Source organism: Mus pahari, chromosome 10, assembly GCF_900095145.1.
Source record: "Mus pahari chromosome 10, PAHARI_EIJ_v1.1, whole genome shotgun sequence".
Taxonomy (NCBI): Eukaryota; Metazoa; Chordata; class Mammalia; order Rodentia; family Muridae; genus Mus; species Mus pahari.
This window is the reverse complement of record NC_034599.1, coordinates 14126307-14143439: the sequence shown is the minus strand read 5'-3', so window position 1 is coordinate 14143439 and position 17133 is coordinate 14126307. Positions and strand designations below refer to the sequence as shown.

Below are 17133 nucleotides of genomic sequence, written 5' to 3'. Positions count from 1 at the left end.
TGAGCAAGTGCCAATGTAGTACAATATACAGTGTTTGGGTGTATGCCCCAAAATCTATTCGCAGTTTCTTAAAGAATCACCACAACTATTTCCATAGTAGCTGTATAGGTTTGTATTCGCAAGAGCACTGAATAAGTGTTCATCTTACTCTACATCCTGACCAGCATGAGCAGTCATTCATTTTATTGATCGTGGACTTTCAGTTTACTCTAGATGAAATCTAAAAGTAGTTTTAATTAGCATTTTCCTAATGTTGAACATTGATGTATTGCTCAGACATTTATGTTTTATTCTTTAAAATCACTCCTCTTACTTCTGTATTTTACTTTTTAGATTATTTTTTTCTTGATTTACAGCTTACTTAGGTCTTTACAATTTAGATCTCACAACTATATCAGATGTATGACTGATAAAATTTTTCCCATTGTGTAGCCGGACATGTTGTCTAAATAATAATGTTCATACCATATAGAAGCTTTTCAGGTTCATTAGGTTTCATTTATTATTTCTTGGTCATAGTGCCTGCAATTTCATCCTTTTTCTGTGCCAAAAAGTTTATGATAATTTCCCCACTTTCTCTTTTATAAGATACACTGTATTTGCCCTTATATTTAGGTCCTTTATTCATTAAGAGTTAAATTTGTATGTGGCAATAAATATGTATCTATTGACATTCTTGTAAATTTAGCATACAGCATGACCAGCACAATTCATATTGTTATACAATATGAATTTATAAATTCTTTTTCAAAAATCATTTATCCCTAGATATGTTCCTTTATATTTGGGCCTTCAGCTCTGTTTTCATGATCAAAGTATCTGTTTTTATGGCACTATCATACTGGTTTTATTACTCTAATTCTGTAATACCATTTGAAATCTGGGATATTTATACTTACAGCAAGTTTTTTAAAATGTTTTTATTGGACCGGGCGTGGTGGCACACACCTTTAATCCCAGCACTCGGGAGGCAGAGGCAGGCAGATGTCTGAGTTTGAGGCCAGCCTGGTCTACAAAGTGAGTTCCAGGACAGCCAGGGCTATACAGAGAAACCCTGTCTTGAAAAAATAAAAAAAAAAAAAAAAGTTTTTATTATTTTGTTTTAATTGTCCTGATTTTGTGTGTGTGTTTGTTTCCATATGATGCTGAAAGTTGTCCTTTTAATTTCTGTGAAGTATTATCTTAGCATTTTGATGAGGATTGTATTGACCTTGTAGAATGGCCAATTTTACTGTATTAATAATACTAATTCATAAAAATTGATTTTTCTACATTCTCATGTATTTTTCACCACCTTTTCTCAATGTCTTGAAGCTTTTATTATACAGGTCTTCCAATGGCTTAACTAGACTAAGCTTAAGGTATATTATTTGAAGCTATCATGAAAGGTATTATTTATCCTATTTTTTCTTTGGTTTGAAATTTGTGTGCAGAAAGGCTGATGATATAGTCTGATATGTTTTAGAAAGCAATTGTTAGCAGTACAAGATTCCTAGTGTTTCTTATATATAAAAGCATGTCATTTATAAATATAGCTTAGCTTCTTTCCTATTTATATCTCTTTTAGGTCCTTACACTGTCTTATTGTTCTAGCAAAGAATTCTAGTCAGAGAAAGTACACATGTTTTGCTCTTGATTTTAGTGGAAATGCTTTGACTTACTCTATATTTATGCTTATATTATTTGCATTTTTGTTTTGCAAGGATCTAATTATGTTGAGGTATATCATCTGTCTCACTATTTTCTTCAAAATGTTTATTTTAAAAAGATATAAAATTTTGCCAAAGGCCTTTCTTCATTTAATAAGATGATCATGTGGTTTCTGTCCCTTGGTCTGTTTATTTGGTAGATAATGTTTATTGCTTTCTGGGAATAAAAAGACATGGATCATGCTATGTGAAGTATATGACTGGGTAAGGTATCAATATTCCTTAATGAGATTGGAGAAATCATTTGAAAATGAGTCTAAATGTCTCTCTATAGATCAGACAAATAGGAATGGACATAGACATAGAGAGGCCTTTGGGTTCAAGCAACCTCCCTGAAAGAATAGATTCCATCAGTGTGAGAGCTGGTGGGAGTTGTTAGAGAAACAAGAGAGGAAATCGCACTTGCTGAAAGGGAGGATATTAGAGGGCAGTGGCTTGGGGAAATGACAATGCCTATAGACATTTAGATGTGAGATCAGATAGTAGAGGGATTTTGGGAGAGGAGATGAAAGTGTTGGTTGAGGAGGCTGAAGAGGGGATTAAGGAATTTTTGGTGGGACTAGAGGATTTGATTGATTTGATTGTGCCTGTGATAGAGCCAGATCCTTTAATGTCTAAATCAAAGGAAGAATGAGCTATGGGCCCAATACTGCGGTTATCCTTGTAAGTAGCTTTGGCTTCTGCCAAGAGGATTTTATTTGTGTAGCAAGAGATATAGAGGGAAGAAAAGGAAGCCTTGAATGTAGGGTGCTTCAGATCATATGCAGGAACATTGACAAAAGTTGTTATGTATATTAGAATTTGGAGATCTAATATGCAATTTTCTGGTCAAAGACACTAATAATGCATCTTATATTGATGTAAGATTGTGTTGCAATAGAAAAAAAGATGGCAAGCAAAATGACATCATTGATTCCAAGAGAAATAAAGAAGCTTTAAAACACATGCAAGAGGAGTGAAAGCATGTGACTTAAACTGGCAGTACCTCAGAGTTCGTAAAACAAAGACTTCTGAGAAGTTGACAGAATAGATACCCCAGGATTAGGTTAAAAGATGGAATGAAGACAACAAAGAAAAATCTTTCTCTCCATGTCCAGTCACTGGGGGTGTGGCATGACTAAGGAATTTGCTAGAAGATCATTGTATATGGATACCAGGTGATAGAGTTTACACATCCAAGATGTAGAAAGATAGAACAATGAGATATAGGGAGACTTGTAGGTAAGTTCAGTAGTTCAGAGACTCCATCAGGATTGTGTAGGAAGGTAGCCTAGTATACTAGCATGACTTTGTGGAAAAGTAGAATATACCCAGGCATCTTTGTAGGTAATGTACCCAGGAAGCTCTCTAGGAAATTCACCTTGATTGCTCTGTCATGGCTCTTACACATTTAGATGAGAGGAGATATGTGGATAGAGTATGTGGAAAGAAATTGCTGAAAAAAAAAAAAGTGGACTCTAAAATTGAGAGTCAGCTATGGTAGGTGACAGAGGCCAACACAGGCAAATGATCCATACCATAAGATAGATGAATTGGAAGTTTTGGGTTCAGTTAAAATGATCAAATGGCCAAAGGAGAACTTAAGAATCTCTCTCACAAGATCCTGCCTCCTNCCTCCTCTCTCTCCATTAAAAGACCAGAGAACCCCTATCTGATTTTATTCTCAGAACCAAAATGATCTTAAAAAAAAAAAAGAAACCCAACCCCATAGCCAGAGACCTCCTTAAAACCGTTGTGTGGGAAGGCATGATTTCTGAATCCAGACTTTCTTGTCAGGGTCCCGGGAAGAACATCATGATAGGTGTATTGTGGCAACCAAAGATATAGGAACTGTATCACACTAGATTACATTCATGGTTCAGGCATCTGTAGCAGCAGTAAAAGCAGAAAGAATCTGCTCCAAATATGGAGAGGCAGATGAATGCCCACAAAACTCTTTCCCCCTAGCAGATTGTAATCGCAGCAAGGAAATCTACCACTGCTGCAGAAAATATTTCCACTGGAGGAGATACTGTACCACTGTATATGATAAGGATGGTAAGTCACTGGAGCCTTTAAACTTCAAACAGGGCAGCCCTCAGCTGACAGTAAGAAGGACAACCACTCTCATAGAAGCCTTATGGGTATCCAGCATCTCAGAAGGCTCCCATCCAAAATTAAGTATTAAAATAGATAATAAAACATTCAAATGCTTTATTGATACTGGAGCAGAAAGGACAAATTTAAGACAGCAGGAGATCCCATGTGACTGGCAACTGATCACTGGGCACCAGCTCCTAAGCATAGGGTGTGGTTCTCACACATTTATTCCCAAAAGAGCCTACAGATGGGAAGTCCTGGATAGAGCTACCAGCCACATACTTCCACTGGTGGCTCAAGTAGCCACCAATCTTCTAGGGAGAGATATCTTGCAAGCCTTAGATATGGTTCTTACCACACAATCAGAAAGAGACCACATTACAATAGAGGACACCACCTATAAGGATAATACCCAAGAAGACCCTAAAAACCCTCCTCCAAATCACCACCAATTCTAGGGGCCACTGTCAGATTTAGTACTCCCTGCTTTGATTGGCTTTCTGATGAAGCCATCTGGGTCCCACAGTGGCCTCTATCAAGAGAGAAGCTTAGAGCCCTCACACAGCTGGTAGAAGAACAGCTGTTGCTACAACATCTCCACCCCTCCCACAGTCCATGGAATACCACTGTGTTTGCTATAAAAAAGAGCTCAGGACTCTTTTTTATTACAAGATTATTTCAAGAGCTGAGGGCAATTAATAAAACCATGCAAGTCTGGGGCTCCCCACAAAGAGGACTACCCCACATCTTAGCCATCCCTGCCAATATTCCCCAGTTAGCAATAGACATAAAAGATTGCTTTTTTTCCCATCCCTCTCCACTCCAAGACTTCGAATGCTTCTCATTATCTGTCTTAACATTAACAACTATGACTAAGCCTCACAATATGAATGGACTGTTCTCCCACAGGGAATGGCTAACAGTCCATCCATTTGTCAGGAGGCTGTAGCCACTGCACTAAAACCCCATTTAGACAAACTAAAGGGGCTGTTTGGCCCCTCCTTGATCTCTCTAAGCTCTCACTTTTCTTACTCTCTAGCCTTACTTCTCTCTCCTCCTCCCCCATCTCTCCTCAAGGACATGGCCATCCTCTTTCCCTATTTCTACCTTCTCTCTTTCCCCCTGTCTTTCTACAATAAAGCTCTAAAGCCATAGACTGTCTCTGCTCATCAAGGCCCGCCACACTTGAATGATGGGATAGGTTTTCCCTTAAGGAGCTGTGTCTAACCTCCAGCTGGAAGCCCTTCCTGCAGTCCAGCCACAGACCAGATCAAGGACTCTTGCTCACATGAGAAACATCCAGCCCCCCCTCTTTCCCTGCCCGCTCCTCCATGACACGTTTGTAAAACAAACATTGCCAACACTTAAATTATACATTTAACCTAACACATTAGTAGTGGTAGAATTCAACATCCCACACTCACCAATTGACAAATCATCCAGACAAAAATTAAACAGAGAAATAATGAAACTAATAGACATTATGAACCAAATGGACCTAAGAGAAATCTATAGAATATTTTACTCAAACAAAAAAAGAATATAACTTCTTCTCAGTACCCCATGTGTTGTTTTCCAAAATTTTACTGGTCACAAAGTAATCTTCAAAAGATATGAAAAAGTGAAATAATGTCGTGTATCTTATCAGACTAACTTGAATTAAAGCTAGACTTCCACAAAAACAGAAACACCAGAAAGCTTATACACTCATGGAAAGGAAAAACTCTCTCCTCAGTGATTTCTGAGTAAGGGAAAAAATAAAGAGAAGGAACTTAAAGACTTTTTAGAATTCAATGAAAATGAAGGCACATCATACTCAGGGTTATGGGACACAATGAAAGCAGAGCTAAGAGAAAAACTCATAACATTAAGTGTCTCCATAAAGAAATTAGAACCATCTCATACCAGCAATTTAAAAGAACGCCTGAAAGCTCTATAAAAAAAGAAGCAAGCCCACCAAAGAGGAGGAGAAGTCAGAAAATAATCAAAATCAAGGTTAAAATCAATCCGTTAGAAATGAAGAAAACAATGCACAGAATCAACTAAACTAAAACGTGGTTCTTTGAGAAAATTAACAAGACAGACAAACCCTTATCCAAACTAACCAAAACACAAAAAAATAGTATTCAAATGAACAAAATCAGAAATGAAAAAAGAGATGGAACAACAGATAATTGGGCAATTCAAAGAAAAATTAGATCTTACTTCAAAACTCTGTGCTCTACAAAATTGGAAAATCAAATGAAATGGATTGTTTCCTAGACAGATACTACTTAACAACGTTAAATCCAAATCAGATAAACTATTTAAATAGCCCTATGACCCCTAAGCAAATAGAAAGGGTCATTACAAGTCTCCCAACCAAATGCCCAGGGCGAAATGATTTTAGTGTAGAATTCTACCAGACTTTCAAAGAAGAGCTACTGCCATTACTTCTCAAACTATTCCAGAAAATACAAACAGAAAGAACACTTCCAAACTCATTCTATGAAACCAATCATCCCGAAACCTAAACCATGCAAAAAGCCAACAAAGAGAGAGAATTTCAGACCAACTTCTATGAACACTAATACAAAAATATGGTGGCACACACCTTTAATCCCAGCACTCGGGAGGCAGAGGCAGGCGGATTTCTGAGTACTAGGCCAGTCTGGTCTACAAAGGGTGTTCCAGGACAGCCAAGGCTATACAGAGAAACCCTGTCTCGAAAAAAAAGCAAAAAAACAAACAAACAAAAAAACAACAACAAAAACAAAAAACAAAAAAACATTCAATAAAATACTTCCACACTAAATGCAGGGACACATCAAAAGCATCATCCACCATCATCATGTAAGCATCATGCCACAAATTCAGGTATGTCTCAATATACAAAAATATACCCACATAGTACACCATATAAATAAACTGAAAGAAAATATAACATGATCATCACATTAGATGTTGAAAAATTCTTTGACAAAGTTCAACACCCCTTCATGGTAAAAGCAATTTACATCAGACCAATAGCCAATATCAAACTAAATGGAGAGAAACTCAAAGCATTTACATTAAAATCAAGGACAAGGCTGTGCACTCTTTATTTATCTATTCACTATAATACTAGAAGTTCTAGCCAGAGTAATAAGACAAGAGGAAAACAAGTGGATATAAGCTGAAAAGGAAAAAGTCAAGTATAGCTACTTGTGGATGATATAGTAGTATATGTGGGTGACTTCAAAACTTCTACCAGAGAACTACTACAACTGATAAACACTTTCAGCAAAATGCCTGGAAACATTTTAACTCACAGAAATCAGTAGCTCTCCTTTATACAAATGATAACTGGACCAAGAAAGAAATTAAGGAAACAACCTCTACAATGGCCATGAATAATATAAAATACCTTGGTAGGGCTGGGCAGTGGTGACATAAGCCTTTAATTCCAGCACTTGGGAGGCAGAGGCAGGCGGATTTCTGAGTTCGAGGACAGCCTGGTCCACAGAGTGAGTTCCAGGACAGCTAGGGCTATACAGAGAAACCCTGTCTCAAAAAACTAACTAACTAACTAACTAACTAACTAACTAACTAACTTAATTAACTAATTAATTAAATATCTTGGTATAATTTTGTTTTGTTTTGTTTTTTTGTTTTGGTTTGGTTTTTGGTTTTTTGTTTGTTTGCTGGTTTTTTTGTTTTTTCTACTCAGGGTTTCTCTGTATAGCCCTGACTGTCCTGGAACTCACTTTGTAGACCAGGCTCCAGGCTGGCCTCAAACTCAGAAATCTGCCTGCATCTGCCTCTTTCTCCCAAGTGCTGGGATTAAAGGCATGCACCAACACTGACTGGCTTCCTTGGTATAATTCTAACCAAGCAAGTGAAAGAGCTATATGACTAGAAATTTATGTCACTGAAGAAAGAAATTGAGGAAGATATCAAAAGATGGAAAGATCCTCCATGCTCATGGTTCTGTAGAATTAATATAGTGAAAACTGCCATCTTGCCAAGAACAATTTAAATACTTAATTCCCATCAAAATTGCAACATAATTCAAAACTTGATTCAAAAATTCTCAGCTTATTATGGAGAAACAAAAATCTGCAGATAGCTAGTATAATCCTGAACAATAAAAGAACATCCAGAAGTTCTTTTATTTTACAATCCCTGAAGTCAAGCTGTACCACAAAGCAAGAGTAATTAAAAACTGTGTGGTATTGGTATAGGAACAAAGAGGTTAATCAATGGAATTGAATCAAAGACACTGAAATAAAATCACACACCTATGGACACTTCATTTTTCACAAAGAAGAAAAACTATACAATGGAAAAAAGAAAGCATAGTTGCCAAATGTTGCTGGTATAACTGGATGTTTGCATGTAAAAGAAGGCAAAAAAATCCATTTCTATCACTCTGCACAAATTTCAAGTCCAAACGGCTTAAAGATCTCAACCTAAAACCAGATAGACTAAATCTAATAGAACAGAAACTGGAATAGCTTTGAACTCCTTGGTATAGGAGACAACATTGTAAACAGAACAGCAATGGCTCAGTTGCTAAGATCAACAATTGAGAAATAGGACACCATGAAAGTGAAAAACTTCTGTAAGGCAAATGAAACTGTCAAAAACAAAAATATTTTTACCAACCTTGCATCTGAGAGAGGGCTAATATCCAAGTTTTATTTTAAAATCTCAAGAAGTTAGACACCAGCAAGTGAAATAACCCAACTAAAGACATTTTCAGTGTCCTTAGTCATCAAGGAAATGAAAATCTACACAACTCTTAGATTTTATCTTACAGCTGATAGAATGGATGAGAAAAAAACCTCAAGTAATAACATATGCTGGCAAGGAAGTGGAGCAAGGACACCATTTCACCATTGCTGGTGGGAGTGCAAACTTGAAAAACCATTTTCGAAATCAATTTGGCAATGTCTCAGAAAACTGGAAATAGTTCTACCTCAAAAGCCAGCTATACCACTCCCAGACATATACCCAAAAGATGTTTCTTTATCCCACAAAGACACTTGCACAACTAGGTTCATAGCAGCTTTATTCATAATAATCAGAAACTGGAAATAACTGAGATGTCCCTCAACTGAAGAATAGATTTCAAAAACTACTATATTAATGGGTAAAATACTATTCACCTATTGAAAACAAAAACATTATAAATTTTGCACACAAGGGAACGGATCTTGAGAATATCATCCTGAGAGATGTAACTCAGACCCAAAAGGTCAAATATGGTATGCATTCACTTATAAGAAGATATTAGCCATAATACACAAGATATCAATGTTATATTTGACAGACCCAAAGAAGCTAAAACAAGGGTGGTACAAGGGGGTAATGCTTGGATCTCACTTAGAATGGGGAATAAAATAGTCATAGGACACAGATGAAGGGAGGGAACAAGGTGGGAAAGGGGATGGCAGGGGAATGGTAGGGTTCAGGATCAGGTATGGAGAGGGACAACAAAAACTGCCAGATGGCCATGAGAATTGGTGAAATTATGCAACTGACAGTGCTGTGGAGGTGGGAGGCATCTCCAGGATGTGACAAAGACCTGGGATAAGGGAGGTACCCAAGAATCAATGGCAGTGACCTTAGCAGTGACTCATAGCATTGGTGAAGGTGATATAGAACCTGAAGAGGCCACAGCCTGTAGGCAGTCAGGAACACCAGCAGAGTGATAGGGAAACAAACATACCCACAAAGACATGGAAACAAATTTTATTTTGTCTAAAAGAAATGTTGGGATGGGGGATGGAGCAGAGCCTGAGGGAATGAACAACAAACAACAGGCTCAGCTTCAGACCCATCCTATGATCAAGTACCATTCCCTAACACTATTAATGACACTCTCATATGCTTGCAGACAGGAGTGTAGCATGGCTGTCCTGTGAGAGGACCAGCAGCTAACTCAGACAGATGCAGAAACCCATAGCAAAACAGTAGATGCTGATTCTTATGGAAGAATGGGGGAAAAATGCCAGAGGGAGATAGGAACTCTACAGGAAGACCAACAGAGTCAATTAACCTGGACCCTTGGGGCTCTCAGAGACTGAATAACCAAGAAAAGAGTATAAACGGGCTATAATTAGGCCTCCCTGCTTATAGGTAGCAAATGTGTAGGACTGTTTTCATGTGGCTCCCAAGTAACAGAAGGTCAAAAATTGTTGTCTGTCTATGGTGTGTGTTTTTCTAGATGGACTGACTTATCAGGTCGCAGTGGGAGAGGATGTGTCTACCCTTCAGAAACTTGATGTTCAATGATGGGGGGATACAAAAGAGAGAGTTTCTACCCTCTCAAAGGATAAGGAGGGTAGATGTGGAGAGGGATTGTATGGTGGAAATGTAAAGTGAATGAATAATCAAAGTAATAATAAAAGTATCTCATATTCTGGTTAAGAAACAACTATGTTTCCTTGGCTTACTTAGGAAATTCTAGTAAAAATGAAATGGTATATCACAGAGGAACTAGTATCCTACTGATGAGTTTGTTCAAAGCTTCTTTCATGTCTCTGTTCCTCAGACTACAGATAAAGGGATTTATCATCTGAGGGACTACTGAATACAGCACTGAAGCCACAGCACTCTTCCTAGATGATTCTGTATTTGTTGAGCTGATATAGACCCCAAAACCAGTACCATAAAATAAGAAAACAACTGACAAGTGAGACCCACAGGTGGAAAATGCTTTATATCTTCCTTCTGATGATGACATTCTCAAGACAGTGGTTGCAATTTGACTATAAGACAAAATGATGCCAGAAAGAGGAACACCACCAAATATGCAAGATGAAATATATATTAGTATGTTGTCAATAAGAGTGTTGGAACAGGCCAGTTTAGTAATCTGTGTAAGTTCACAGAAGAAATGTGGGATTATGAGCTCTGTGCAGAAGGACAGATGTAATACCATTAGACCATTGACTAGGGCATTTGCCATGCTCCCTATTATAGAAAATGCTACCATTAGAATACAAAGACAGTTGTTCATTATGATCCTATACCTAAGTGGATGGCAAATAGCAACATAGCGGTCATAGGCCATTGCTGCAAGAAGACAATTTTCCATGCCAACAGACACCAAGACAAAGCAGACCTGAGTCAGACATCCTCCATAAGTGATGTTCTGGTTTCCTGTTTGTATATTCACCAGCATCTTTGGAATAGTGCATGTAACTAAAAAGATGTCATTAAAAGAAAGACCAGAGAGAAAGAAGTACATGGGGGTATGGAGATGAGAGTCAAAGCTGGTGGCCAGAATAATCAGGAGGTTTCCTAGGATTGTTGCAAGGTACATGGAAAGAAAAACACTGAAGATAATAAGTTGCAGCTTGGTATCATCTGTGAGTCCCAGGAGAATGAATCCTGACACAACCGTTTGGTTTATATATTTCATGATCATGATGAATCTGATGGAATACATGAAGTGGAAAAAGAAAAAACAACATTAATATTAGAATATCACAGTATCATTAGAAAACTACCTCTCTAGACATAATTGAGCCTATAACCTCCAGAACCATGAAAATATTAATTTCTTACATTAAGTATACAATTTTTTAGTCTGTAGCATTTACTATAGTTTGCAAATCTTTGGCCAAACATGAGTACAAGAATATAATTTATTGAGGCAGATAGATGGTTCATTGTGGTAATTACATACAACAGAAGCATAGGGACCAGCATTCTAATGATCAGAATCGACACAAGTGCTACCTGGGCTCATAGATTCATCTGTAATTCCAGAATAAGAAGACAAGGCAGGAGAACCCAAAGCAAGCTAACTACCAAGAATTCTGGGATTAAGAGGTCCTCCCTCAATGTACAAGTTAGTGAAACATTAAGGATGGTTCTTGGCATAAACATTAGACTTCTACATGCACATGTTTCTGTGTTCACATACAGACAGAGAGAGAGAGAGAGAGAGAGACAGAGACAGAGACAGAGAGACAGAGAGAGACAGAGAGAGAGACAGAGGGGGGGGAGAGAGAGATTCATATACATATAACTACGGATAAAATTAAACCTCAAAAACATTTTTGAAAAGTAGATAATTAACCTGGACATTCATGCAACATACAACACACACACACACACACACACACACACACACACACACACATACACAGAGAGAGACAGAGAGAGAGAGAGAAGAGAGACAGACAGACAGAGACAGAGACAGAGAGACAGAGAGAATGTACTTTAATCAGGATAAATTTTAACACTCTATTACTCTGAGCTATAGAAATTGAAACACTCCTTTGAGGAAGGAAAGAGAAGGTCATAAGGCTAAAATGCCACTGTAAGAGGAGACACTTCCAAAGCTGCCTAGAGGAAGATGAGATTGCCAGAGGTAGGTGACTTTACAGCCTGTTGAGTCTTCAAGCCATGAAGATAGCCCTTCTAATGCAGGTTTCCTAAATTATCATCAGTACAGGGATGATCTTTTTGGTGATGCACCTGATATGATTCTCTCTGCTCTATAACTCCTCATCTATACTTATTTAATTAACTTCAATAAGCCAACATTTGACTTTAATAGAATCATTAATTTTGTCTATTGTAGGTTTCCCTGTCTGAGATAAGTGTTTGTTATGTCTTTGTGGAAAACTTCACAAAAGTTTCATCATGTTTGAGAAGGTGCAGCAGACTTACCCCTTCTGGGTCTCCTATCTGTGTAGAATGGGTTCTGGTTGTAGGTGGGCAAAGGAGTTGGCGAAAGTGGGGTGACAAACAGATGCGACACAAGGGAGTGAGGATCTGAATGTAATTTGTCAAATCGAGCATCAAACTTTTTATACAGAAGAAAATAGGGAAGTTAGGTTTCACACTGGCAAGGTACAATGAGGTTACTGGATTCTTACATAAAACAGAGGAATGCAAACAGGGAAGGACTGGCAGGAACCAATTGGGATAAAATTCAATGTTAACAGCTGGGATCAAAAAGCAGCCCCACCTAAAGTCAGCTCAAACATAGAAGCCAGAGGCAAGGGTTTCATGTCCTATTCTAGTCTATTGTATAGTCCACCTTCCCCCTAGGCCATTGTAAATACCTGTGTACAGGTGTAACTCAAGCTATCTATAGTTCTAATTACCTACTCTGGTTCCTCCTTAGATCACAAACTTCTTCCTAGATAATGGTAAATTCCTGTGTAGGGCAGTGACTCCATGCCCAGGGTCGGCTCAAGGACTGCCTAGGACTGGTGAAGACTCTAACTTAGCTATATGTCAAATAGAGNCACTTATAATAAAGCAATATTAGGGGAAAGCACACAGATCTGTTTACCAACTAAAGCAAGGTCATTGGAGCATTCATTATACAGGATGCCACAATTCAAGGAGACTAAGTTACTGTGAACTTTTCTCCTCGGGACAGCACCCAGGTTTTTGGGACCTGTTGCACTTGTCACTACTGGAGTGGATGTAGCAAGAAGGGACAAATCTCTGCTCAGAAATAAATAGGACCTATTCTTGGTGAACTTATTAGAAGGGCTAAGTTAGGGCCAGTAACAGTGCAAACATATGATGACTGACCACTGAGAGAAGCAGTATGAAAGTATAGGGAATTTTGTTTTTCATCATTTCATAAAATCTTATAGCATTGCTTCCCACATGATTTTAAGTAAAATCACCCATTTTAACTGCCACGAATTTTCAAAGACCCTATTATTTACATAGCTTCAAGAGGAACAATGTTAATATGTTACCTGAATGCTGAGACTGGATAATTTTTCCCAGGAAATTCAGACCAGAGTCAGGAGGATCTTCTGTGGAAGGAGGATCTGGCATTGATCCCTGTAATGGGCAGGAATGTTAAGTTAGGTCATAAATTGAATAATGCAGTCTTTCAACTCAGGTGGTTCAATAATCAAAGCTCCTCATTAGAGCAATGATTTTTTCCTGATATTCTTCTCCCAGGAGTGCAAGTCCTTAAAGACTATTTCTGTAGAACAGAAGAGTCCCTCACAACAGATCCCATGATACTTCAGGTCTAGAGTACACATGTTAGTAATTTCCATTGTTTTTTTATCTCCCTTGTCTTAGCTCACTCCTGACAAGGTCCTTGTTTAAAAAATATAACAAAAACACATATAGAAGCACACCCTAGTAAACTCAACAATAAGGAGACTTGGGCTAAAGGATTACTACAACAATAAAATCAAAATGTGTAACAAAACCCCGAAGTACACCTTCTCCAATACATTCTGTGTTATTGTCAAAGACAAAGAGAACCTATGACAGAAATTATGTTGTAAATTTCAAGCATGAACATATATTTTGCAAATGGGGATATGTTGTACCTTCAAATATTAAGAAAATATTAAAAATACAAATAATGGGTGGTGCCTTTACTTATGTGTCATCGAAATTTTATCTTATATTTCACACAGAAAGTTCTGTTCTTTGTCAGAAAATAAAAAACAATAACTGAGTAAAGATTGTTACAGACACACACTGAGACAGAGACAGACAGACAGACAGAAACACACACACACACACACACACACACACACACAGAGAGAGAGAGAGAGAGAGAGAGAGAGAGAGAGAGAGAGAGAGAGATGTATTGGCATGTGGTCAGAACTACCTACTAGAGCCTGGTAGGCTCTGTCATGTACACAAATAAGATAATCATTGGCCCTGTCACATAGTATACATAAACAAACATTTATCAAAGAAATTTAGAGCCCCTTAAGTTTATGTCTGATCAATGATTTAGATATTTTCTTTATTTACATTTCAAATGTTATTACCTTTCCTAGTTTATCTTCCAAAAATCCCCTATCCCCTCCCCCTCCCCCTGCTGGCATCTGCCTAGTGTCTGGGTTTGTTGCTTGTTTATGGGATGGATCCTCAAGTGGGGCAGTCTCTGGATGGTCGTTCCTTCAGGTTCTGCTCCGAACTTTGTCTCTATAATTCCTTCCATGGGTATTTTGTTCCCCCTTCTAAAAAGGATTCTGAGCTTCTGGGCTAATATCTACTTATCAGTGAGTGCATATCCTGCGTGTTCTTTTGTAATTGGGTTACCTCACTCAAGATGATTTTTCTTCTGGCTCTTACATTCTTCCCATGGTCTTTTTAGAGCTTATCTTACCTTCTTTAGATTTGACCACCAAACTACCACTTATTCTCAGCACTCTGTGTTTGTGTATTACATGTTTTTAATTTCAAAGAGATGGTTCCATGATCAAAGCTGAGAATAGCACATGATTATAGATAAAAAAAAAACATGGATATCAGAATATACCATGACATTTTAGACAAGCATTTGTTTTAAGTTTTACCTATAGCCCTGCTAACTGACTGGCCATGCCTGCCAGAAAGTCAGATAGGGTGCCCAAAGTTTTTTTTTCTCCCTCTGTACTCCCATATCAAATCCCTAGCCCTGCAGTAAAACACTTTTGGCAGCCTTACCTGATCCCAGTTCTGATCTCCTATGGATCCCAAAGATCTTCCTTTTCTAACAACTTTCTGCCACTCAGTCCCCAAACCTAGAATATGATACTCAGCAAAACTCTCAATCACCATAGAGAAATCAAAATATGTCAAGACAAATTTAAACTCAAACAATATATATCTACACACCCAACACTACAGAAAAACCCAGAAGGAAAGTTCCAACTGAAGAATGATAACTACATTCTAGAAAACAAAGGAAACAATTCCATACCAGTAAAAACAAAGAAATCCCACACACACATGCACACACACACACACACAGATACACATACAAACAACACTAACATCAGACTAATAGGAAATGACAGTCACTGTTCATTAATATATCTCAACATCAGTGGACTCAGTGCCCCAATAAGAAGAAACAGGGTAACAGAATGGATACAAATACAGGATTCAGCATTCTTCTGCATACAAGAAACAGTTCCACAACAAAAATAGATATTATCTCAGATTTAAAGGATAGAAAAAATATTTTACAAGCAAACAGACACAAGAAGCAAGTTGGAGGAGCCATTCTAATACTAAACAAAGTGAACATTTGGCCAAAATTAATGAAAAGAGATGGGGAATAGCATTTCATACTCATCAAAGGAAAAATTCACCAAGGTAACATCTCAGTTCTGAATATCTGTGCTCCAAATGCGAGTATACTCACATTCATCAAAGAAACACTATTAAAGCTTAAATCACACATCAAACCACATACGTAAATAGTGAGAAACATCAATACTCCCCCTTCACCAATGAATACATCATCAAGACAGAAACTAAACAGAGAAATATTGAAACTAAAACATGTTATGAACCAAATGGACTCATATTTATAGAACATACCCTCAAATACAAAAGCATATACCTTCTTCTCAGCTCCTCAGAGAATCTTCTTGAAAATCGACCATATACTGAGTCACAAAGCGAACCTGAACAGATACAAGAAAATTGAAATAACCTCTTGTATCTTATTTAAATTCCATAGATTAAAGCTTGACTTCAACAATAGAAACAACAAAAATCCTACAAACTCATGAAAACTGAACCACTCTCTACTCAAAGACAACTAAGTCAGAGAAGAAATAAAGAAGGAAATTAAAATTTTTCTAGAATTAATTGTAATTGCAAACTTATGGGACAAAAGGGAACCAATGTTAAGAGGAAAGTCCATAGAACTAAGTGCTTGTATAAAGAAATTGGAGGAATATCTAGCAAGCAATGTAACAGCACAGCTGAAAGCCTAAAACAAAAAGAAGCAAACACACACAAGAGGAGTAAATGGCTAGACATACTCAAACTCAGGACTGAAATCAATAAATTACAAACAAAAGAAATTTTTTTAAAAAAAATGTAAGCAAGTGTTAGTACAATTTTAAAAGTAGTAGTTTTTTGTTTAACCTAGTCACCTTCAAAATAATTGAGATAGATGCTTTTAGATTTACTTAAACCTTATGTCACAGAAACCTAGCAGTAATTAATCTATTCTAATCTTCTAAGATACTGTGACTATCTCCTTACCTCACTGAGATAATTGCACTCTAATGTTGATCTGGCTTTCTCTGCTCCAGGTACTTTCTCTTGGTTCACTTTTGGACCCTCTCCTCATCTGTGAATCAATCTCTCTCTCTCTCTCTCTCTCTCTCTCTCTCTCTCTCTCTCTCTCTTTCTCTCTGTCAACTGACACCTGACTGAAGTTCAAGTCCAGGCCTATTCTCTCATTTGGTCAGTCATTGAGCAGATCTTCATTGACCAATCAGGGAATGATTGGGGAGCAATGTTTCCACAAAGTTAAGACAGGCAATTCTTAAAATTTTGCATTGCAATGCCATGTCAAGACACCAAACAGATATGGGCAAATAGAAATCATCATTTGAATAATACAAGATAATCAGTGTGC

The 17133-nt window shown here is 37.6% G+C and overlaps 1 protein-coding gene across 1 annotated transcript; it reads right to left on the bottom strand.

Moving 5' to 3' along the window:
* Nucleotides 1–10239: 10239 nt before the first annotated feature.
* Nucleotides 10240–16842, bottom strand: LOC110328002 (olfactory receptor 7G2-like). Its single transcript, XM_021207337.1, has 2 exons — nt 16809–16842; nt 10240–11147 (listed from the first exon to the last, which is right to left on the bottom strand). Exons 1-2 carry the CDS (start codon nt 16840–16842, stop codon nt 10240–10242), a joined length of 942 nt encoding a protein of 313 aa, XP_021062996.1.
* Between the last annotated feature and the right edge of the window lie 291 nt (nt 16843–17133).